The sequence below is a fragment of the Chlamydotis macqueenii genome, chromosome 17, assembly GCF_036417535.1.
Source record: "Chlamydotis macqueenii isolate bChlMac1 chromosome 17, bChlMac1.mat, whole genome shotgun sequence".
In the NCBI taxonomy this organism is placed as follows: Eukaryota; Metazoa; Chordata; class Aves; order Otidiformes; family Otididae; genus Chlamydotis; species Chlamydotis macqueenii.
Window position 1 is genome coordinate 11729377 of NC_141572.1, and position 23252 is coordinate 11752628.

Genomic DNA, 23252 nt, shown 5'->3' on the forward strand with positions numbered 1-23252 from the left:
GTTTCAGCTATGCACCTTAAACTTGAGGTGAATACAATGTTGAGGAGGGTATTCAGAGAAAGAAGAGAGACACTTTTTTGGTGGTTTGGTGTTTGTTTGTTTGTTTTCCCAGAGGTTCCAAGCAGTGGAATAACATCTTTAGGTCCAGCTTGCTATTGCTTTATGTTCCCAGCCCTTGCAACCCACCTGACAGTAATGCACATCGCAGGTGCTTTCAGTTTCTCCGCAGTTCCCTCCTGCCTTTGCAATAAGAGGTTGTTCTCTGTTTTGCAGTGGCATTTTTTAGTCACTGCCAGGAAAGTGTGCTTATGAATTATCTTCTACACATGCTAATTATCTTGTACAGAATGCTAAAAAGCATTCTGGAAAAAGTTCTAGGAGTGCTAATTGACAAATGCTTCGTAGATTTAGCTTTCCAGAAAAATAGCGGACTTCCTTCTTAAGCTGCACTGCCCTCCTGCACACCGTGCCGCCTTCTCACTTGCACTGAGGTAGGAAACTGAGCTCTAACTGCAACACTTTGTTTCTGAACCCACAGGTAGTGCCTGAGCTGACTGCCCGCCTTCCCCTGTGGAAGCCTGCGCCTGCCAGGTGTGGAAAACTGGACTGAAAGGTATTTGCTGCCCCTTCGGTGTGGAACAGCGGCTGCCACCGCAGGAAAAGGATTCTGGTGCTTTGCAGAGGTGAACTGAAGCGCAGCTGTTCTAAGTACAAAGCTGGCAGAGGGAAAAGCATTCTCCCAGCGTTTCTGAGTAAGTTAAAGCTGTAAAGCTTTGTCCCACAGCTCTCCTGTCTAGAGCAACCTCAGCACTTGGGGGGATCAGAAACACATTCCTACCTCACGGCTCAGCTGCTGGGCCCTCTCTGCGCAGACGCATCTTTCATCCTTGTTTCTTCAGCCTGGCTGACTGCACTTCTCAGCCCGAGGGTGAAACCGTACAGCTGCTCTGGGCACCTTGGATTTCCAGAGGCCATCGAGGGCCTAGGGTTCCCTGTCCCTGGGGGGCCTGGCACAGTTTTTCATGCCTTCTTGGTTTGACATTTTGCTGAACTCCTTCATAAACTGCTTAACAGAAAGCCTTGCAGTGAGATCACCAAGCTCTTTCTTCTGAAAAGTTGTCAGAAAAAAAAAAAATCTTAATAATTGTTTGACTAACAAGCCTTCCTGTAGGAAGGTACAGGGATACTGGCAAAAAAGTGATAGACTAGAGTGTGTTTATAGCAAAGTTGTCAGGACACAGACCAAAATTGTAATGTACAAACCTGTTAACAGTTCTGGAGTCAGTTTTCTGCTGCGTCTTTGGGAACAGTGAGCTTAGAAATTTTCATTTGTATTTTGAAATTTCCCTAAGGTCACACTTAGTCTTGCAAACATTATGAGTTCAGAAATGAGCTGGGGTTGTCTGGCCAGCCAGTATGGGTAAAGCACGTTGGAAACACAAGCTGGTTGTTCTGTGTCTGCATTGGCCTGTTGGGAGCAACCCGGGAAGCTGTCAAACCCGCGCCAGCCCGGCCGCGCTGCCTGCAGAGGCTCAGGAGCACACCAGGGTGGCCAGCACCGTGGTTTCAGTCTGGTGACCTTTGGAGCCTTTTGCCAAGATGAAGTTTCCTGTCTTGCGCATGGAAGTACAGTTACGTTCTGTGAGAGAAGGGGAAGAAGTCAATGAGGGGATTGGGAAACAGATACTGACAGTGGGGTGGCTTTGCCCAGTAGGTACTGACCTCCTTGGAGGGGGAAGGGACAGGAAGGCTCCCAAGGATTTTGCTTTTTATACAAGTGGTGAATGAGTGGAATTTGAAATTAATGTTTAGCTAAACAGTAGTAAAGTGTATTTTCATTCATGTTACAGCACTGTCACATTTTCTTATCTCTATTCCATTTCTTCTTCCTGTTATAGGTACTTTGCTTTTTTAATTTCTAGATGTCTTTCAAATTTGGTATTTTTCCCACTGTCCAGGATCCCCAGCATAACCTGAATGTGTGGCTGTTGCCAGGTCTGTGTGTATCGTGAGGGCTCTCAACTTAGGCAAAACAAAATTTACTTCAAAATAATGTGTCCTGTTTTTCTTATAGAGAACACTGTCAGAACAGACTAGCAGAGGAGACTATTCTGATGTGGAAGCAATACCTCAGCAATTTCAGCTGAGCCCTGTAGAACATTTTATACACAGTTTAAATGTGGAAGGCTGAGATGGCACTTCTGTATTTTTTGAAATGATGTGAAATTGAGAGGCGAGTTCCATGTTGCTGTGCGCTGAGGCAGGTAGATGCTGCAGAAGGGGATCCACGCTCCATGCAGCTCCTCAGTCGTAGTGGGGGGTGAGCCAAGAAGGATGTGGTTCAGGTCTCTGTTCTGCAGGAAGAGTTAAGCATTTCTCACCTGTGTGTATTTAATTGTGACAGCCCAGAACAGCTTTTCTCTTCCTTTAGTCTGTTGGGAACTCACATGAAGAGATTGTGAGCTTTATATATGATGTAAAAGATAGCAAGTAACTCCTTGTTACTGTGAGGAGTGTTTCCTGAGAAAGGGTTCTAGATGGGGCTCCCCTTGCTTCATTCCTCCTAGTCTGCAGTGTAACCGGTTTCATGTACACTCAGAGCATTGTGGGGCAGAAACCACAATGTCCTTGAAGAGCGTAGCTGTGGCTTAACGCCTTCCCCACCTCTAAGTTATGTATGACCCAATTTCCCCACCACGGTGCCTCAACTTTCCAATGTTAGCTGAGTTTGTAAACTGATAAAAACTTCGGGCTTCACCTGCAAATAGACCTCTCTCAAAGGAGAGCCTGGCCCTGCCCAGGCCCAGCCAGGTTCATGCTGTCGGGGGTGGCTCTCGGTTAGAGCTCCCAGTTCAGTGCTGCAGAACTTGTTTGTGTTTTGCGCTTTCAGCAGTTCTCTTCTGTAACAGCCCTGCGGAGCAGACACACAAGCATTACAGCCGAAATTCTCTCAGCCAGCAGCAGCAAGGAGTAAGCTCTTAGTATCTTGCTCTGAGAAAAGCCAGCTTTTTGCTCTCGGAGGTCTCGGGCGGGCTTTGTGCACAACTGTGCTGTTTACCTCACAGCCCTGCTGTGAGCGGCACTGTGTGACCAGTTACTGATCCCTCTCTGGACCTGGGGCAGCACGGGAGGGATGGGAAAGCTTTTGTTTGAGAGACTTTGCACCCTTAAAGCATCTTTTTAGGTAATAACAAAAGGGATCTCTAATAGCACCTGAAGATGTTCCTAGGCTCAGGAACCTGACTGGCGTGCTGGAGCTACAGTGGTTTTTGACCCGCTCCACCCTTTCTGTAATGTGATGATGTGTGGTGTAATTCCACGCAGACTATGGCAGCGGTGCAGCACTCAGCACCTTACCATCAAGTACGCAGCTGTGAGCCAGGTCAGCTGCGGGACTGATGTCAGTGCTAGCAAGAAGCTCGTTAACGAGGCACTCGTTAACGATCACGCGGTGTGTGATCTGGGTGTTCCCAAAAGCAGGCTCTGCTCACGGGCACAGCAATGGGGCTCCCCCAAGGCCCAGAAGGGATTTTGTACGGTTGGTTTGTAGGTTCTGCAAGCATGTGCTGTCAGCTGAGGTGTTCATCACTGCTCTCCCCCGTAGGTCAGCCATGGTGTGTGTACAGGGGCAATTTCACTCTGCTCTGGAGAAGAGAAGCTGCAGTCATTCGGAGTTCAGTAAAAGCAGGAGGGGGGATGTTGAAGAGTCGAGTCGGAAAGCGTTGATGGTATCCTAAAGCCGCTCCAAGAGAAGCAGCGAGACGAACGGGGCTGGGAACACAGTGCAGCAGGCATGGGCCTCAGTGTGACTGCTCGCGTGGGGGACTCAGCTGGACCCCAGCACGCAAGGTCGGCAAGGATGGGCGCTGAACAGTAACTCTCCGTTCCTGAAGTAAGTCCTCATGTTGTTGCAGCGAGCAGCCCTACAGCTCCTTTCTAGCTGAGGGGTAGTCTGAGTTCCAGCTGAGGCTCCCACTCCTAGAAGCCCTCCATAATTTACATCACATTCAGAGCCCTTAGAATGCTTGCCCAGTAGAATACTCCTGTTGAATGCACAGCCTGGCTCTCTTCTTGTTAATCCTGAGATTTGGGAGAGCAGCAGGGAGAAATTCAAGCCTTCAAGACTTTGCCCCAACATGCAGTTGCCCTCTAGTGACTGCAAAGGGATTATTGCTGTTGCTGGGACATCTGCACACCAGCTGCACCTCACAGTGTTGTAGAACTGCTGTGTGCAGGCCCTGGTGGTTAATGTTCCTGTGTCTTGTGACTGGAGGAAAAATGCTAAATTAATTCACATTTGCTTTTTTTTTTTAAAAAAAAAAAAGTGGGAACTGGTGGTCCTTTAACAATCTGGTTTTATTTGTCTTCTCTGCTCTCTAATGTGCAATAGAATCCTGCTGTTCTGTGGGTTTTTTTTCCCTCTCCACACAAATTAAATAAATGGCACCACAGGAAAATAACCATTTACCTCTTGTGTACTCGCCGTTTGGACAAGGGGGTGGCCCGTACAAGCTGCAGCCTTAATCCTCTCCGTCCTTTCCTGAGTTCAGAGCTTTTCTTCTGGCTGTTGAAACTTCTAAAAGTTAATTTCTTGCCAAAGATAACTGATTGAGGATATCTGCTATTGCTAGCGCTTCCTGATAGCGTTTTCTGTGTCATCTGTTCATTTCCTTGTTATCGCACAAAACACGTAGAGATTAAAGGCTGTTACTGCCACTTCACGCACTTTCTTTCCTGTTGAGTAGTTGGTGGTATAGTAAAAGCAGCTTTGGGAGCAGAGGTTGGGTGTTTTAAATCAGCCTTAGGCATTTCAGCTTTTCTGTCCTTTGCTTTTACACCTATGGCTGTAAGCGGCTGAGGGAGCAGGTCGCTGGGCTCTGCTACGCAAGGCTGAGGGGGTTTCTGACCTTTGTTTTTACATCTTACAGAGACAGGCACCGCAGCCTGCCCGGAGCGCGCTCTGTGCACAGGTACTACCTTTGTCCTCCCGTCGGGCTCCTCTCCTGCTCAAAGTGGGGAAAAGTGCACTGCTGCAGGGATGGCCTGGGCCCAGTATCCAGTTAGGCGCTCACACGCAGGGCGCAGGCGTTGTGTCTCTCAGTGCCACTAACTTTGGCAGTGGTTAATGAGTACCACGTAGGGACAAACCCTTGCAAACAGGCAGTGGCTGGGAAGTGCACAGGGAGAGCTGCTGACTTCACAGAACAGCAGGCATTTTGCCCCTACCAAACCAAAACAATGCTCTGGTTTAGGAAAAGACCTATGCTCCCCTCCAAGGACAGGCTGCCTCCTCCCTCCCGTGCTCACAGCCATCCTGTACAAACCTACCTCTGGCCTTCCATGCACCACGCTTGGGCCAAAGAACAATTAGCACATTTTAACAAGAGGGTCAGATACTCATTGGTGAGGAAAACGTCCGTCAGTAGCCTTGTTCAAGAGGGCCAAGACTCGATCACTGTTGTGCACCGCTACAAGGCACTTTGGGGCAGTGTCTTGCTCTAGTGTGCTTCCTCAGCTACGGTAAGCCTTCAGCAATTGACCTGCTATCACCAGTCTTTGGATCTCACTGGTCCCCTCGTAGATCTCCGTGATACGAGCGTCGCGGTAATGGCGTTCGGCTGGCATCTCTGTCACATAGCCCATCCCCCCCAGGATCTGGATGGCCTGAAACAAAGGAAGGTAACAGGTTAGAAAGGAAGCAGGGCCAAGGAATTTGTTTTCTACAGAACACAGGCACCTTAAAAGGAGCTGCGGCCACTGCGTGCATAACTGAGGGGGCACAGGGGGAAGACAGGAGCCCATTTGCAGAGGAATAAACAGGATTTGAGCTGGGTAAGAGCAGTACTCGTGTCCCAGACAGAAGGACCTGCTACACAGGTATTGGTTAGTGATTCATGTTCAGCTAAGAGACTTTTATTAAGGAGAGGGGAAAAATAAACACAGACATTGGAGGGACTGCTCCATCTGCTCACTATGCTGTTGCCAACTTACGCCTAGTCCTGACTGGTGCACGCTTGCTCGCTCCACAGCACTGATCCCACTCAAAACTTTGACCCTGCCCTGGGCAGCAGCAGGCACATGAAGACTTTCATAACACAGCTGCCCTAGGCCAGCATCAATCTCTGCACAGCACGCACCCCAAAAATCCAGCACGATGGCTGTGCTAACCAGCTTCAGCCACATGGGTTGGTTGGGTGGTGTTTGGTTTTTTTTTTTTAAAAAAAAAATTATTTCATCCCAGCTTCCCCAAGCACTTGTGCAGCAACACAGAGGCCCTGTCAGCATGCTCTATGGCAGAGATGTCCATTAAAGTAGTTACCTGGTGCGCGATGGCTGTTGCAGCTTCTGATGCAGCCAGCTTGGCCATTGCCGCTTCCTTTGGGGAAGGAAAACATCACTGAGGGTGCAACTATCGCAAAAAAAGGAACACCTCATTTGCACGAGCAGCTTGGCCACTCACAGACCAACTGTGCAGAGCGGCAGCCGGATCGCTGGTACCAGCTGCCCGTGGCCGCTCCCCCTCCCTTGGCAAAAGCCAGCACCCGGCTCAGCAGGCGGCCTGAGCAGACAGCGGGGCCAAGAGCTGCTGGCGGGTTAAAAAACAAACAGCGCTGGCTGGGCAAGTGCTGAATGCAGTGATGCTGCACACAGCGTGGTTTTCTTGCCTTGAGCCGTACCCAGCGCTGTCACTGTTAGACAAATGCAAGGCTGGAAATACCTTTGTGAAGGGCTTCCCGTTGTCTTTCAGCATAGCAGCTCTCCAGGTCAGCAAGCGCGCACCCTCCAAGGCCACTGCCATATCTGCCAGCTTAAACTGCAACAACAAACATGGTCGTTGTCCCAGGTGGCAGCCTCTGCCCCCACAAGATGTCCCACCCCTGAGACCCAGATTGCCAGAAAAGGACCACCTCCATCCCAACAATCAATTTTAATGGTGTCTGAAAACAGAAATGATTACCCTGTTTGTCCCAGACAGGGCAAAGTGCACTGTGTGCCTGACGCCACACCCCAGCACCCACATGACCTTTCCACCAGCCATGTCTGGAGCTGCCCTGCCCGCCTGGCTCCTACCTGCACTGCCTGCAGCTTTGTGATGGGCGACCCAAAGGCCATTCTCTTTTCAGCATAATCCACGGCACAGTCCAGAGCTGCCTGTGCTATTCCAAGAGCCTGAGAGGCGATACCAATCCTTCCTCCATCCAGAGTTTGCTGTGAAAGACACAAGATACACCTGTGGAGTCAACTCATACTTGATTAATAAATAAATAAATAAATAAATAAAGACACTCATATTTCTAGTCTTGCTGGGAACCTGCTGTAGCCATCGCCCTCCCTCATTCAGAATATTCCCTGCAGGAATGGAGGGTTAAAACACAACCACCCCTGCTCACGAAATGCCTCAGGCGCATCAGCATTCCCTCATCTGAGAACCACCACATTGCGTCTACAATAAAAGTGCTGTCAAGGCTCTATGGTAAATTAATGATTCATCAAGCTCTACGCATCATTTCTCCAAAACTGGCAAGAGGGGTTAACGGCTTAATGCTACACAGAACAGCTTACGCTAGCAGTTCCCACCAAAGTGATCCTAAGTCTGAAAATGGTTTTGAAAACGCCAAGTTTGGGAACTACGGCTTTACACAACCACTGCTGCACCCGATCCATCTCTTACCATGGCGATTTTGAAGCCCATGCCCAGCTCCCCGAGTAGATTGGCCTTGGGTATCCGACAGTCCTCAAATATCAGGTTGGCAGTGGAAGAGGCTCGTATTCCCAGCTTGTCTTCTTTCTTCCCCAGTGACAGCCCAGCAGTTGGCATGGGAACCAGGAATGCACTAATGCCCTGCAACAAGACCCAAACTCGTAGGAATGGTGCTAACTTCCCACTTACCTGGCTGTCAATAGGCTTCCTCCAAACTTTTTTTTTTTTTTTAATGGAAGCCCCAGTCTAGGTAACCAGGAGAAGGGAGGGGAGAGCTGAGACAGAACAAAGCCAGCACACGTCAGCCCCCCGCTCTGCTCAGTGCCTGCACGGCTCCACAGTCAGAGGCCCCAGAGCCCAAAGTGCTTCTCCTGCACGGCTCCTCTACTGCTGGCCCTGTGTCCTGACTGAACGCACCTTGTGTTTCAGGGATTTATCCGTAGTCGCAAACACCACAGTGGCTGAGGCGTCCCAGGCGTTGGTGATCCAGGCCTTGGTGCCATTCAGAACCCATTCGTCGCCATCCAGCCGTGCCACCGTGGATGCCGCACCCGCGTCACTGCCGTTTCCTGAGGAAGGTGCCAGCAAACCGAACTCAGGCAATCGGTGGCAGCCTGGGGAACAAACCCACCCCCTTCCGCACCCCCACCGTCAGCCCACAGCGTCTCTTGTAACTGCGGCAGTGTCGGCACTGTCCCTGCCAGAGGACCCAGACAAGGGGAAAGGCCTTGTGTCTAAGAATGTCCACCTGCAGAGCTCTGCACACACAGAGGGGATGGAAACTGTCACTGTGGACCACGGAGATGGCAGTTAATACCTTGGGCACTGAGTCCATTTACAGAGACCTGCTATAAACCACCTGTCTACAAACTGTTACCCTTTCACAGACCTGAAGTCCAACCTAAACCCGAGTAAGGAAAGAAGCCACCCTGTGTTCTTTGCAACAGGAACTGTAACAGTCACATCACCTGGTTCACTGAGGGCAAAGCATCCAATCTTATCCCCGCTGGTGAAGGGAGCAACCCACTTCTGCTTCTGTTCTTCAGAGCCAAACTTGAGTATTGGCCCTAAATACAGAGACTTTAAGAACGGAGAGTTGAGTTAGTGCCTCTTGAAGGTACGGGCCACCCAGGAACTCCCTAATGTCCAAGTGCTCTCCAGCACACCGGAACAGGAACAGATCCCGTTTCTCCCATACGCTCCTCTCCAATGACCAGACTCGGTTCCACAGCTGTCCCTCACACACAATCTGAGACACTTACGTTATTGACGCTGACAATGACACCCGTGGACGCACAGCCCCTGCTGATCTCCTCCACGGCGATGGAATAGGCCAGGTAGTCGAGGCCTGCTCCTTTGTACTTCTCTGGCACATCCATAGCCAGCAGCCCTAAGCCACCCATCTTCTTCACCTGCACTAGGGAACACAGCAGTAAGATCCTCTGCGCCACCAGTGTCCCAGCAAATACACACAGACACACGGAGATAAAGACAGGTCGTAGCAGGGCGACACAGAGAGGAAGGCTGTGCACAGCTCCTGGTGAAATGGGAATCTGACTGTGCAAGCTGCTAAGTGTCCCCGGGTCCCGATGGCTTCCACAAGAGCTGTACGCAGTCACTGCTGCCTAAGACGAGGCTCTTGCTTGATCAAAGAGCTCTCCTCAGTAGCAGGAAGGAGGGAGCCTTTTGAAGGTGAATTAGGGAGATACAATCCCACCAGCATTTCCTCAGCCTCCCACCAAAGCTCTTCCCCTCACATGTCTCCTGTCAGTTGGAAGCTCTCAATGGGAAATCTAGCTGACAAAAATCATCAGAACGTTACCTTTGCGTCTGCTGAGCTTCAGCCTAGGACTGCACAAGGAAAGAATTTTACAGAATGAATGAGCCACAGAACAGTTTGCAATAAGTTGATTTTTCATTCCCATTAAAGCCACGTCTTGCTTCCCAAATAATTTAATTGTTGGTTACATTCCAAATTACTGCACCCCGAGTTCCTCAGCTGGACCCCTGGCTTCTTAACCATAAGCTCTTCAGAGCACTCTAGGTCTCTTGTTAACATTTGGCAACATAAAACAGAAAAAACAAGCTTTCCACTGTTTCTATATTTAAGATGTCAAGCTTTTGGTGTTGCAGAAACAAGCACAATACCAGCCTCTGCTTGCTTTAGTAGGACCCAAGAGCAATTTTTAAACAAATATCGTCCTTCCTCTATGGGCACCCAAAACACTAGTCCTTCACATCAAATCCAGAGCGCGCACAAAGACAGCAATTAGTTCTGTGAGTGTTGCTTTATCTTAACAAACACTGTCTGCATTTTGAATTTTCCTCTACACATTCATGTGAAAAGACTCAAAATCAAATGTCAAATTCTCAGGTAAGAACAGGGAAGTAAAGAGGAAAGTATTTTCTTCATTAGAGTGAGTATGAGTTTCCTGGCTATCTTTCTCATTCCTAAAAAGAAAGACTGGCATACGACAAAACTTAAATGCCTCAGGCTGTGCTTGCTTGGAGCCTTTTGGCTAACATGACAGAGTATATTCTTCTGGAGCTTAGTATTTGATTGCAATGAAACAGGTGAGTTAGTTAGTCTGCTCAACATGGCACAGAATGTGCTGCTGTGTCTGTACTGCTTTCCACAAGAGAAGTCACAGATTTGACCGGAATCTCAGTTTCGCCACAGCCCCAGAGGATGACCAACACGTATCTCCTATCTCCTGACCTCTTCACCATCTGAAATGCACTCAGCTCATCTATGCTTCCTCACTATAAACCATTTTATGGTTACCTGCAGTCTATGAAAGTATTTAATTGATTTTATGAGTCAGTTGTATTACAGCCCACAGGAAAGCCTGTAAGAGAACTGAAAATTCCACGGTACTAAAGCCAGATACACAGAAACACAAGTAGAGGTAAAGAGCTCAAAACGTCCTGCAGACATTAAAACCTCCACACTCAAACAACTCTGCCAGAAGTTGGTCTAAACTTCCATTTTCTACTAAGCTAGAGCTTAACGTAAGTTGTGCTGCAGGCCCAGGCAGTCCTGCCGCAGCAGGCTCTGGCCGAGCCAGGCCGCCCCTCTCCCGCCCACCTCCCCGGGGCGCAGCACACACCTGCTCGGCCGGGAAGCGGTGCTCCTTGTCCAGCTGAGCTGCCAGAGGCATCAGCTCCTTTTCTGCGAAGTCCCGGCACGTCTGACGCAGCATCTGGTGGGTTTCTGGCAGCTCGGCTGTCTGGTACACCGTGTGCAGCCGGCGGAGCCGCCCGAAGGCCAGCGCTGGAAGGAAGGCAGGGAATTAACCGCCGGGGAAGGGGCCGAAACCGACCAGGCGGGCCTGGCCGCAGGCGGGACTTCGGCAACGCGCCGCGGGCCTCCGCGGAGGGACGCTTTCCCCCGGCACCGGGGCGGCGGGGTCCGGGAGCGCAGCCGGGGCAGGGCGGGCCGGGGGCTCCGCGAAGGGCGGCGCCGCCCCGCCGCGGCCGAGAGGACCCGCCTGAGGCCCTGAAGGGCACCGGGCCGCCGCCTCCCGCGCAGGCCGCGGCCCCTTCCCACCCCCGCTCGCCTGCCCCGCGGCCCCGCTCGCAGCCGCGGCGGAGCAGGGCCCAGCCCGGCGCCCTCACCCCTGGGCGCCCCGCCGCCGCGGGCCAGCAACGCCGCCGCCGCCGCCGCCGCCATGCCCGCCTCCGGTCGCCTCAGGGGAGCGCGAGAGGCGCGGGAACGGCGCATGCGCGAGCCGCCACGGCAGCGCCCCCTCGCGGCGCAGCCCCTCCAGCTCCGCCCTCCCGCTGCGGCCCCGCCCCACAGCCAGGGCACCGCCTGTGCGAAACGGGGAGGTTCCTTTATTACTACTGCTGGTGTCGAAATCACCGTTACACACACGCGCCGGCACCCGGCACCGCGCCGGCACCCGGCACCGCGCCGGCACCCGGAGAGTCCACGGCTGCCAGGGCCCCGGCCCCGCAGCCCGCTCCCAGGGAGGCGCGGCCGGGGGGGACAGCACGGAAGAGGCCGGCGCGCCGGCAGCCCAAAGGCCACGCTGTGAGAAATACAAACACACGTCCCGGGACAGCACGAGATCCCGGCAGGCGGAGCTGGCGTTTGCTGGTGGTGGTTTTCCCTTGACGCAGAGGAGGAGGCGATGACTCCGCCAGGCAGCCCTCCCTTTGCCTTTGTCCTCATCATAAAGCCACACAGGGAGGTGGCAGCGTTCGAGGATCACACCCACACGTGGCCACGCAGGGGTAGCTCGGTAGCTCGATGTCACAGGACAGCGGGGCAGAAGGCAAACACTGGGAAACAGCTGAAGAGGATGTAACGAAACACAGAGCTGAGAGGCAGAGTTTCCATGATTACGGCTTGACCATCACCACCTTCCACATTCATTTCTTCCTTCTAAATACTTGTTTTATTCTTCCTGAACCGTCAGAGAAGTGGAATAAACATCCTCAAGCACCAGAGAGGAGGCTGCTGCTGCTGCTTCTCTGCAGCAAGAGACATAGAAAATCCAAAGGAAAACACAAAGGAAGACACTTCCTACCAAAAACAGAGGACAGGGACAACAGCACCCAGTCCATACGACAGGAGATGACCTTCTCTCACAAGGTGCCGTTTGTAGTCCTCAGCCAATCATCAAAACAGCTGCCCAGGAAGCTTGCCTGCATTGATCCAAAGCCCTCGCCTCAAAAATGGGAAAGAGAGGTCCTGGTCCCAAGAGGACAAATACTGGAAAGATTTAGCATGAGCTGATGGGTTTGGTCCCTTTTTTTGTTAGAGCAGAACACAGCATGATCCCAATTATTTTCTCTTCCAACTCAGCACACAACCTGAGAGAAGCTGTTCGCAGAGATACCTTTTCCCTTGCTCAAACTTCAGTCGACACTGGAAGCATCTCCCTTGCCTTCCGCACCTGGCTAGGACAGACCATCTACCCGACCAGGATGAGATCCCATGGGAATTTCTTCCTAGCTCACTGACAAGAGTAGCCTTTGACTCACCATTAAAGCACCAGAGCACACAATACAGAAGGAAGATGCCCTGTTAAACCATATTTTCCAAAGAAATCATCCCTGCCAGAAAGAGAAGACACTTTATAGAAAGCATCTAAGAGAAAAAGCACCTCAGGGAAGCAGCCAAAGTGGGCACAGGAGCTTGGAAATCCCTGATTTTTTGGATTACAATCAACCATTTCAGTGCTGGGTTGACCTCTTGTAGGGACTTTTTTTTTCTGCAGCATGCTTTTTGGGCAAAGACCTTCTAATGCGGCAAAGCAAACAAATTCAGCTAGAAACTGCTACTGCTGCCTGCAAGCTACTGCTGCCTGCAAGCCTTCCGATTTTCCTCCAGCTTTCCTTTTTTTATTGCTGAATAGCTGATACATTCACCAGTGGGAAAGCTGCTGCTCCAATGCTCTTTTCTCCTCACTGCTGGCAGAGGTAACGGCTGAAGGCAGGAATCCACTTTCCTACGAGCACCCAACGCCTCTTTCGCATTTGGAGAGCGCTCTCCCGCTCGGCCGCATTCTGCAGAGCAGCGGCTAGATGGCACCCACACCCTTCGAACACCCCGACCGCGCAGCTGATTGCTACGAACAGCTCACCCGAGCCGGTATTTGCCCGTACAGTAATTTCTGTTGCTTGCTCTGGCAGCAGTCCCTCTTTTAAGAACCTCTACGCGGCAACACAGAAAACAGATGGGAATCATCATCACCATAAGAAAAGCAAGAGGTTGCTTCACACAGACAATTAGATAAAAGGAGCATTTAAAGGCACCTGGATTTATACTACGTACAAATTAATTAGCTCAATATGCTAAAATTTCCTAGGGAAAAATTAGCAGGCTCTTCAGACACTAACCTGAGCATCTCGGAACACTTCAGGATGAAAAACACACTTCCCGGCAGCTCTCCCTTGTCACAAACAACTTCTAGAAAAACAAATGTTTCCCACCTCACCGGCACGGGGCCTTCTGAAGACAATCACTGCAAGAGGCCATCCCAAGCTCCATCTTACAAGGAGCCTTAACTAATTCTGAAATAACTACAGAAGATTGCCTAAGTGCCTCTGGAAATGCCGGAGGGCACTGATGGCAGCAGAACTGTTCTTCGTCTTCCAACCACACAGACCTTGCCCCTCCACATTCCCAAGACATTTGTTGTGGTTGCTTATGATTAATGCTCCACCCAGAACAGGTCATTTGTTGTGGTTAATCATAATTAAGTATCTTTCCAAGAGCCGGAGATTCCTTCATGGCTGCCACCCCGCATACTCTCAGTGCTTACCCTGATGCCAACTGATCTTCTGCGCCAAAGTTACCGTCATTAATCTGCGAGGTAAAGGCAGTGGTTTCCTGTTGCTGTCTACGCATTAACAGGCTGCAGGCTGTGATCCCATCACACTCACTCCTGCTAAAACATAAACTGTGCTGCATCTTACTTAACACAACAGGTAACCAGCTGTAGCCACCAAGGAGTCAGGTTTCTGCTGTCTCAAGGAACAGGTGGAACTAATGCTAGCAAACGTCTCTAGTCTAGACACCATCTAACTCCCACATAAAAGAGACTCGAACGACTAGCCCAGGGAGGGGACAGGAAAAATGCCAGTCTTGAGAGCCACCAAAATAGGCAGAAAAGGGTTCTGCTGGCTGAAATTTTGCATGGTCAGGAGCTGGGCCCCAGCACGGCTGCCAGGAAGACATGGGTCTCCTTTTCCCACTGCACAAAGCTATTTCCTATCGCCAGATCCCAAACACAACTGTAAAATACGCTCTCTGGTCTGGCGGTAACTAACCTGGCAGAAGAACTTCCTAAACCATAAATAAGTGGCTAAGTAGGCAAAGCAGCGATAGGAGCTCAGTTGAAAAGAGAACAATGTCAATTCTCACTCTGCAAGAACCTCACACTGAGTGATTTGACCTAGGAAGCTTTTAGCTACTAATACGTCAATTGAAACAAAGCAAACGAGCTGGTAAGACCACTCCTTCCAGCACCTCTGAAGTAGAGAGACTGAAGCCTAGGAAGCTCTGCTTCCTACACATTTTTCAAGTGATTTTCCACATTCTCCTTTCCTCCTCTAAGCCCCACTAGACTGACACCTCCCCTCCACCCCAGCTAGACTGACAAGGTGCCATCAATCTAAAAAGCAGTATATTCTGTAGCAAGAGCCAGATTCCTACACAAAGAGAAGCAGGAGAAATGGTAAATATAGTGAGATTAACTTCAGCTCTAAGGCTGAACCCTGAGCTCAAAAATTCAATGATTTGTCACAAGAGCTCAAATAGAAATGCTACCAGACTGATTCGATGACCGACCTGGATAAAGCCTCTTTTCTCTCCTATCTCATATCTCTAGTGAAATCTCTGGTAAAACACAGATTAAACTGTTCTCAGGGGCAGCTCAGGCCCCTGGAGGCAGAAGGAAGATTCCTGCACTGCTTAGAAGCTGAATTAGTCTCTTATTTTCTCTTTCCCACTGGAGAATATTGAGATGCACACTAAAAAGCAATCTCAGCCATGCTACAAACTAAACAGTGTGCACTAAATAGATGATCTGTCCAACTGAAGAAGAGATCTGCTCCTCAGGCATCACTGGCTACTTCAAGGGGAAAAATTTTCCTGCTAAGAAATAGCTTACCCAAACAATCTGACCTCTTGAAAGAGGGCAGTCCCCCAAGAGCTGAAACATCAGAAGCATTAAAAGTGCAACCTAACTATAAAGACTGTAACAGCAAGAATTTTCTAACAGTGCCATGACCTAACCAAGGTACCAGAAGGTAACCAGAAATAGAGGATGAGAGGCAGGATATGTTGAGTGTTGGATAGAAAAGTGTTGCAGGGAGATTTCCTTTACTTTCATGAGCTGTCGTCTTCGTTCATGTTTTCAGCCTCATGCAAGGAGAAAAGGTTTGGCAAGAAGCCTTCTTGTACGAGACAGCAACTCCAGTCCACTCCCGGACATCTGGAACGGTTAACGGCATCACAGCATCCAATGGACACAGAATGATTACTGTCCTCCATTGTAAGCATAGTCGGCCTTGTTGTGCATAATCAACTTGTTGTCCACAAAGTAAAAGCTGTCTGAGCGGGTCTCGTACGGGTTTTCAACCATCAGACGGACTGTGAAAGAGAAAGCTCAATTACATTCAAAAGCTTGCCACACTCTGCTGGACAGCACAAAGTCAGAGTAAAAAGGACTCTGCCACTCTGCTGGAGTTACCAGGCCGATGCTCTGCCCGACCCAAGTAAGAGAAGCAAAGTGCTCTGCTGAGCACGCTTCAAAAGCTCTGGCCTGCCCCTTCCTATTCTTCCTATTCACAGGACAAGTGCTGTCAAAAGCAAACAGAGGGGGATGGAGTAATCTCACACAAGATGACCTTAGAAACTGTCAGAGCCACCCCAGAGCAGAGCAGCAATCACCTCCGTAAGCAGAGAGGTTGCAATTTGCAAATCAAAAAGTGGTGGCACTCCCCACATGTACGCAAGTGGGGTACAAACTCTGTGCCTCCTCCTGCAGCTAGGCAGCCATAGAAGGGCTCTATCCAGCCCCTGAGGTCAAACATACCCTGCACAATGTATATTTGCAGAGATCCTGGTAGGCTCAAGAACACGCCTCTCAGAGAAGAGTCAATTCTGTTCCAAAGCAGGAGGCTCAAGCCCTAACAAGCAAGTGCTGTAAACAGATGTGTGGCTATCAAGAAAACCCTTTTTCAGGGTTTTGCTATCTTCAGGTTTTCATTTTCAAAGAAGGAGAATTCACAGCACAAATATGTAATTCAGTCAAGATTACAAACAGCTTAAACCAGAAACTTGCATCTATTTATTCCTGTCCCTCCCAACCCAGTCACAACTTCTTTCACAAGAAGAGAAAAGCAGAAAGAGAGCATATGCACACACACAAACAAAACACAACTCCATGTGGGAAAGGAGATACTTACTAAGGTCTTCTGAGAGCTGAGGGAATTCATAGATGTGTTCACATGTGTTCCTGCTACTGGGGATGCAGAAGCCAAAATCAAAGTCAAAGTTCTTCAGCAAGCGATCTCGGAAGTAATGTCTCTCAATCATTCGAAAGTTTGACACTGGCTTTTCTCCCACTGTGAATTCCACTCTGTATGCAAAAAGTAGGAAAAAACAGCTAAGAAAACATACCTCTCCTCCTATTGGGAAGAACAGAGCCTTGGACCCGAGGCTACGCAAGAATCCAACAGATCATTCCAGAGAGACCTTGACATTTGTAGTGTAAGGTGGGTTCTCTCTAGTCTTTGACTCAGTTGTGTTATAAACTGACAACAACGCTTTGTAAACATCTATTTCTCCCTTATTGCTATGAACTCATACTCACGTTGCACCAACAGTCCGAAGACGGAGAAACGCTGGGGTGAACTGGTAACGAACAAAGCGGCCTGCACTAGCGTCCAGTTCACTGTTGTCATCTTCATCCTCATCATCTTGCTCTAGAAAATGCACCAGCTCAGAGTTACTCTGCTAACAGTGCACATGTAACATGATACTGGCTAGCGGGTGTATCGGAACAAGCTGGCTATTACTTAGGTACTGAATGTAAAGTTGTTTAATAATTGGTCTGAGACTCATACTAGTACTAACTAATAAAGAAAAGATCTGCTATAACAGTTGTCACAGCCTTCGTGGTTCCAAAACTGAAACCACCCTCAACCTCACAGGATATCCCCCCTCGCAACTGCCAAAGCACATAAAAGAAGATTTGTACCATAACCAGCCAACAAGGGAAGATCTGCATTTGATAGTACTCCCTCATCTCAGGAGAATCGCTTCATACTTTCACAACAGCAAGTTTCTCAGCAGAGGTAAACTCAATCCTATGCTTAAACAAGAGGGATTTAGTCACCAGGACATACTGAAGGACCCTTCTGCTTGGTCCACATGGGTCCTGCAATGCATCTTCTCAGCTCCCTGAGTCTCTCTAGCCTCCCTGCAATGTTTGCAAGACATACCTGAAGCAGATGGCTTTGCAATTTCAAACAGCACTGTTCCAGTTTCAAGGTCCCGGATCTTAAACCTGGTGAAGTCAATATTGTAAATATTGTCTTCAGGTTTGCATAAATAATCTAGAAAATAAAGAAAACATAAAGTAGCAATTAAAAAGATCCCTGAGCAATTACCAAAGGAATTTCTTTTTTTTTTTTTGTTAGCCCCAGCCCGTTAAGATACATACTGCCAGTTGTTCTGCAGAAGCTTCAGGAAAGCGGGACAGAACTGAGGCTAGATGAAACAAAGGCAGACCAGGTGCCAGGTAGCAGAGCAAGAAAGGGAAGGGAACAGGACAGAAAAGCAGAGATCAGCAGCCCAGAGGAAAAAGAAAAATAAACCCAAACAACAACAAAACCTCAGACCCCCCCAAAACCCCCAAGTTTTCTGCAAGCTGTAACAAAGCTGAAGGCAGAAGCACACCGCGCCGCTGCAGCCAGCGCCGGCCAACGCGCCCGCTCCTCAGCCGCCCCCGAGCCCCGCGCACCGGCCGGCAGCGCCAGCCCGGGCCGCTCCCGCCTCCCGCTCCCCCGCCCCGGGGGCCCGCCGCGGGCCCGCCACCCCAGCTGCGCAGCCCCCTCCGAAGGGGGATTAACGGAGCAGCGCGGGGCTGTGTCCGCCCGGGACCGCGGGGCCTGCCCGACCCCGGCCGAGCGCTGCCCGCCCGAGGAGCCCCGTCCCCGGGCCCGCGCTCCCCGGCCCGCACTCACTCTCCGTCACCCGGCACAGCCCCAGGACATGCTCGGGCCGGACGGTCTCCAGCGCCAACAGCTCGGACTCGGTCCACGGCGGCCGCGGCGCCGCGTCGGCCGAGCCGCGCCGTCCCCGTAGGCGGTTGAGCGGCCCCCCGGTCCCCGGCGGCGGCTTCTTCTCCGGCCCCGCCGCCGCCCTCGCCTTCGAGCCGCTCATCGCCCCGCCGCCGCCGCCAAGATGGCCGCCGCCTCCCTCGGTAGCTATGGGAGCGATGGGCGGGGCCGCGGCGGGTCAGGGGGCGCTGGCGCTGCCTAGCAACGCGGGGTGGAGGGGGGGAGTCCCCCGAAGCTAAGCAGGGTCCGCCGCGTGCGTGGCCGGAAGGGGAGAACCCGGGAGCTGCGTCGCGACCCACCGCCCGCAGAGCCCCGGCACCGAGCACCCACCTCGGCCCGGGGCGGCAGCAGCTCCCTCCCGGGGCTACAGACAGCGGCGGGGCAGGCCGGGGGGACAGGCTGGGAGTTACCTGAGGAAACCAAACACAAAACCCAAGCAAAAAACGCACCCCGCGCCCCATCCCCTTGCTGTGAGCCGTCAGCCCGCACCCCACACCGCAGCCCCTCGCCGCACAGCGGGGGCATCTGGGTCTCCCCTCCCGTTAATTAAATCACGGTCTGAATCCCGCAGCGGGTAATTACAGAGAGCAGGTGTCCCCCAGAGAGCCCTGGTCTTTTCAGGGCATGGCGGCGAGCACTTCTCAGGAAGCAGCCACGAGCCAGCACGGTGTCAGCACGGGGAAGCCATGGGGCACGCACACCCCACTGCTGCCCTGGCCTGGGGACACCCCAGCTGCTGTCCCCGGGGAGCTGGGACTAACAGGACCGAGCGTCCCCGCCAGGCTCTCCCCGGGTCAGCCAAGCCTCCCAGCCCTGCCACTGCCACCCCAGCCCAGGCCCCATCTGAGGGACGGTGGATGAGGCCCCTGAGCCTGGCGGGAGGGACTGGGGGGATCCCACGGGAACATCACACTGAGGAAAGGATGCATTTCTTCTGGCTGCCCACCAGCCTGCAGCAGGCACTTAAGAGCTGCTAGGAGTCACCTCCAGCCCCTCAGGGAACTGGGGCAAGAACAAGAAACAGCCACATCCTCTTTTCAGACTCCAGCCAACACTCGCCACGCTCGAGAGGACTGGAAACAGCAGTGGTTGGTGACGTGTGCTGCTGCTCGTAAGCACCACGCGCCTGCCACTACCAACCAAACGCTATTTCAAACGAGCCTGCCCGTGCCAGCACTCCCAAATCCTCCTCGCTGTGTGGGGTTGGGTCCCTCCCTCCTGCACACCAGGAAGGACAGGACAAAGACCCAGGCTGTCCAGAGGAGCAGCTGCTCTGCCTGGGGCCGAGGTCCCTTGTCCCTTGAGAGCAGGCACCTAGCAAAGGTGTGGCTTTCTGCTCCAGCTACAGCCCTCTCCGACCACCTCTGACGCAGTTTCAAGCTGAAATCGGGGCAGCTTGCAAAACCCCAGAAGGCAGATTACATCTCTGGTGTTCCTGGTCTGAGCAGGAAGCTACAAGGTCCACATCAGCACTTCGAAGAGGATGTTGTACTGTTCAATTTGCAATTAATCGCCCAAAACAATGGGCAAGAGAATACCAGAGCTGTAACGGAGGCAGGCAGCAGCAGGGAGAGGCTCCGGGCTGCAGCGGTGGGATGCTAAACTGCATCTCGGCAGCAGCCTGCAGTCCCCTCTGCAGTGCAGCTGGTCCTGGCCTCCTGCACCGCGAGTCATAAAGCAGAGGGGGCTCCCCATCCCCACTGCTGGAAAAGAGGGACCACCTCATCCAAGTGACAATATAATTTTGTTTATTTTCCTTTAACACACTGCTGGTTAAAACCGCCAGACAGTAGATTTCAGAACATTCCCTCAACCAAACATCCTGGGGAAATTAAAAAATAAAACCGCTACCATGTACCAAAAATAAAATAACCCACCCCCACACCCATCTTTTCCCCCAAACTAGTCTCTGCAAAGCCAATGTAATCAGAAATAGACATCTGTGCTTCTCACCCAGAGCCCAAGCTTGCTGCAAAATAAACTAAAAAAATGTCACTGCAAGTTGTTATAACACAAAGCAATGGACAGTAAAATAAAAAAAAATCCTCCTTAAGAAGCCTTTGTACTGGCGACAAGCACAGATGGAGATCGCTCCCCACACTGCTTTAGCCTTTACAGACAACTTAGACCTGCAGCGTCAAGTAGTTTGTGATATGTCCCTAATGCCAACAGCACGGGTCTCTTTCACACGCCCCAGCCGCCGCAGCCGGGCGCTATGGAGCGGTGGGACCATCTGCCAACGCTGAGAGCTGCTACACTGATGGGACCCAAACACCACTGCCACCTGGCCAGCACCTCGCAATCCTGGCTGCTGCCTCCTGGCACGAAGCACAAGCCCTGCCTCTGCTCTCATGTTCTCCAGGGCTGCTTTACCAACCTGGCTGTTTCTCGAGCAGGAAAGCCCCGAGCACACAAAGCCCCTGTATAGAACACGAAAAATTCAAGCCCCCGCTTGCCAGCAAGTTTGCAGATACTGCTTCACTCCAGCGCCCAACTCAGGAGCTGTCACTGCGACAGAACAGGCATGGTAGCACAGGCAAGCACATCCCCGCTACGCGTGACTGGGAACAACTCCAGGGCAGAGATCCTGCATTTCCTAGATTCACGCTCTCCCCAGCTAAACTGGCTCAAGCTGTACTTTGCCCCCTGCCTTGAAATCTTCATCACACAAACTCTTTAGCAAAGACCTTTGATGTTTGCAAAAGATTATTCACATTTTCTAATCAGCCAGCACTGTTTCTAGGAGGGTGGAAAGCACTTCTGTTCTGTTGATTATTTTTTTCCTTTTTTTTTTTTTTTTAAATAAAGTGGTTTTTGGGAAAAAGAAATCAAAACCTATCAATAGCCTGCAGTAGCATCCCACTGATCAGCCTGGGGACAGCGTCACCACATCCCTCCCCCTCCCACACCTTCCCCCCAATCTCCAAAAATAGTATTTAATATACAGCAATAAACTCTGAGCAAGCCAGAGTCCCGGAAGACATGGACCTGCTTTCACCTCTCCTGCCGAGCCCAGCACTATTTCAATACGGTTGCTATTACACTCCTGGGACAAAACCGTTCCAATCCAAGGTGAAACGCACGTGCCTCTGCCTCGCTGGGCAGTGCGCAGCGCAGGGGTGCAGCACAGGAGGCCTATTCACGTAATCACCTCTCCAAGCCTTCACAGCTCCAGCCTGATGTTGTGTTTGTGCTGTTGAGAACACTTGTCTGAGCCTATTTGGGACTAGCCAGTGAAGACAGACTGGTGGAACCAGGCTGACATTAAAAAAAGAAAAAAAAAGGCATCCTTGAATTGTACTAGGCTCTGGCGTTCGTTGTGGAGATGCAGAAGTGCCAGTAGGTAAATTAGCTCAAGTGCTGGCCCAGCTCCCATTTCCCTTGGATTCTCAGCAAGGACATTTCCCTCCCCATCACACAAGCACAAGAAGCAAGCAAATCTCTCCCGCATTTGAGCATCAAACAGAGCCTGAAACACTTGGTACTTCGCAGCTGCTCAGAATCTGTCTCACATCAAGGGCTGAAGCTGCTCTACTGGTCCTCTCCCTCCTCCTGCTATTTTCCATCAGACAGGTCTGTTCAGCCCAGGCTTCCCAGATAAAGACATTTTCCTGGCTGCTGCAATCCCTTTTCAACTTAAAAGGAAGATGAAAGGACAAAGCACAGGTCTCTTCTCCCTGTTCTGACCCAAACAGTGCAAGGGAAGCTCCTGGCAAGCGACTTCAGGGGGCTGAACCCCCAAACCACACTCTGCACGCAGAAGCTATAAGCACCACACAACTCCTAGGACCCAGCTGTGACTCACTCTGCTCTGAACCTACAGACACACAGGCACCAGACTGTCTGGAAGTTCTCCATCCTGCCTTCAGGTGACTTCAGGGAGAGACCAGGCCTCAAGGAGCTCTTCCAGTTCTTCCATCCCATGCTAGGCTTTTTTTCCCATTAACCTCAAGGGCTGGAACCAAAGAGACAGGCAGTTCTGTGCTTCAGCCATGAGCTCTGGAGCTGGCATCTGGGGACAGTGAGACAGTGCCCAGCAGATCACAAGGGCAGGGAATACCTGTCCCTTGGGGAAAAAGAAAAACTCAAGAGCTCCTTAAAAAAAAAAAAAAAAAAAAAAAAAAGCTTCTTCAAATAGACTTTTATTCAAAGCCTGAGACAAAGGCACCAAAAAGAGACAGGAATTAATTTGGCTTTCTGCTCGCTGCCACCTGGGATGCTCAAAAGGGTCGGAGCTGTCTAGTCACACACACAGAAGGCGACAATGGCCTGGCTTAAAGGTACAAAAGGAGGGGATGATGGGGGCGTAATTAAAACAGGCTTTGTTACCACTGCCCTGAGGCTGGATCCAGGCCCAAAACACGGGTATGTCATCTCCCGCTGATTAAGTGGAAGCCTTATTAAAATGGCCTTATCTGCCCCTCAGTACACAACAGCTCCATGAGCCAAGCCAAGGTCTGTTCTGAGCCAGCTCCCCACACTGCTGCACAGGGAAATACGCTTCGTCTGCCTGCTGCTGGCTGGAGGCAACAAAGCACAAACAGGTTTATCTCTAGCCAGTCTCAGTTAAACAACGCCTTGGATATTCCCTCGAACACCCATGCTGGAAAGCCAACCCAAACTTCTTCTTTCCCTGGTCAGAACCAGGTACCTCATTACACTGATCTGTCTGGCTTGCAGGTGCCAGTCAGAGATGGCAAGGGGAGCCAGCCTGAGTATGCCAATCCCAGCAAGGTGCTGACCGGTC

General features: G+C 51.3%; 2 protein-coding genes and 1 long non-coding RNA gene across 4 annotated transcripts; all 3 read right to left on the reverse strand.

Annotated features, from left to right (window-relative positions):
- Positions 1 to 802: 802 nt before the first annotated feature.
- On the reverse strand, positions 803 to 3611 carry LOC147598618 (uncharacterized). The gene is made up of 3 exons (XR_015260405.1): positions 2759 to 3611; positions 1264 to 2354; positions 803 to 1108 (listed from the first exon to the last, which is right to left on the reverse strand). It is a non-coding gene; the product is annotated as an uncharacterized LOC147598618 (long non-coding RNA).
- A 727-nt stretch (positions 3612 to 4338) lies between these two features.
- On the reverse strand, positions 4339 to 11425 carry ACADS (acyl-CoA dehydrogenase short chain). Of its 2 annotated transcripts, none has more exons than XM_086761642.1 (10): positions 11321 to 11425; positions 10813 to 10976; positions 8965 to 9114; positions 8671 to 8782; positions 8120 to 8271; positions 7673 to 7843; positions 7072 to 7209; positions 6719 to 6814; positions 6320 to 6376; positions 4339 to 5664 (listed from the first exon to the last, which is right to left on the reverse strand). In XM_086761642.1, exons 1-10 carry the CDS (start codon positions 11373 to 11375, stop codon positions 5512 to 5514), a joined length of 1248 nt encoding a protein of 415 aa, XP_086617768.1. In that variant the 5' UTR covers positions 11376 to 11425; the 3' UTR covers positions 4339 to 5511. The 2 variants fall into 2 exon arrangements, 1 of the variants encoding a protein (XP_086617768.1); XR_015260438.1 differs by having other exon boundaries at positions 5626 to 5664; positions 6320 to 6409.
- Positions 11426 to 11519: 94 nt separating this feature from the next.
- On the reverse strand, positions 11520 to 18609 carry UNC119B (unc-119 lipid binding chaperone B). Its single transcript, XM_086761628.1, has 5 exons — positions 18410 to 18609; positions 17666 to 17779; positions 17035 to 17146; positions 16628 to 16800; positions 11520 to 15809 (listed from the first exon to the last, which is right to left on the reverse strand). The coding sequence occupies exons 1-5, from the start codon at positions 18606 to 18608 to the stop codon at positions 15697 to 15699; spliced, it is 711 nt and encodes a 236-aa protein (XP_086617754.1). The 5' UTR covers position 18609; the 3' UTR covers positions 11520 to 15696.
- Between the last annotated feature and the right edge of the window lie 4643 nt (positions 18610 to 23252).

Excerpts from the sequence above, each read along its gene's own strand:
- ACADS (XM_086761642.1), bottom strand. The coding sequence starts at position 11,375 with ATGGCGGCGGCGGCGGCGGCGGCGTTGCTGGCCCGCGGCGGCGGGGCG. Across the intron at positions 9,115-10,812 it reads ACCGCTTCCCGGCCGAGCAG|GTGAAGAAGATGGGTGGCTT; the intron begins GTGTGTGCTGCG and ends TCCCTAGTGCAG. Across the intron at positions 8,783-8,964 it reads TCATTGTCAGCGTCAATAAC|TCTCTGTATTTAGGGCCAAT; the intron begins GTAAGTGTCTCA and ends CCGTTCTTAAAG.
- UNC119B (XM_086761628.1), bottom strand. The coding sequence starts at position 18,608 with ATGAGCGGCTCGAAGGCGAGGGCGGCGGCGGGGCCGGAGAAGAAGCCG. Across the intron at positions 17,147-17,665 it reads TGCAAAGCCATCTGCTTCAG|AGCAAGATGATGAGGATGAA; the intron begins GTATGTCTTGCA and ends TGCATTTTCTAG. Across the intron at positions 16,801-17,034 it reads CTTCGGACTGTTGGTGCAAC|AGTGGAATTCACAGTGGGAG; the intron begins GTGAGTATGAGT and ends TTTTGCATACAG.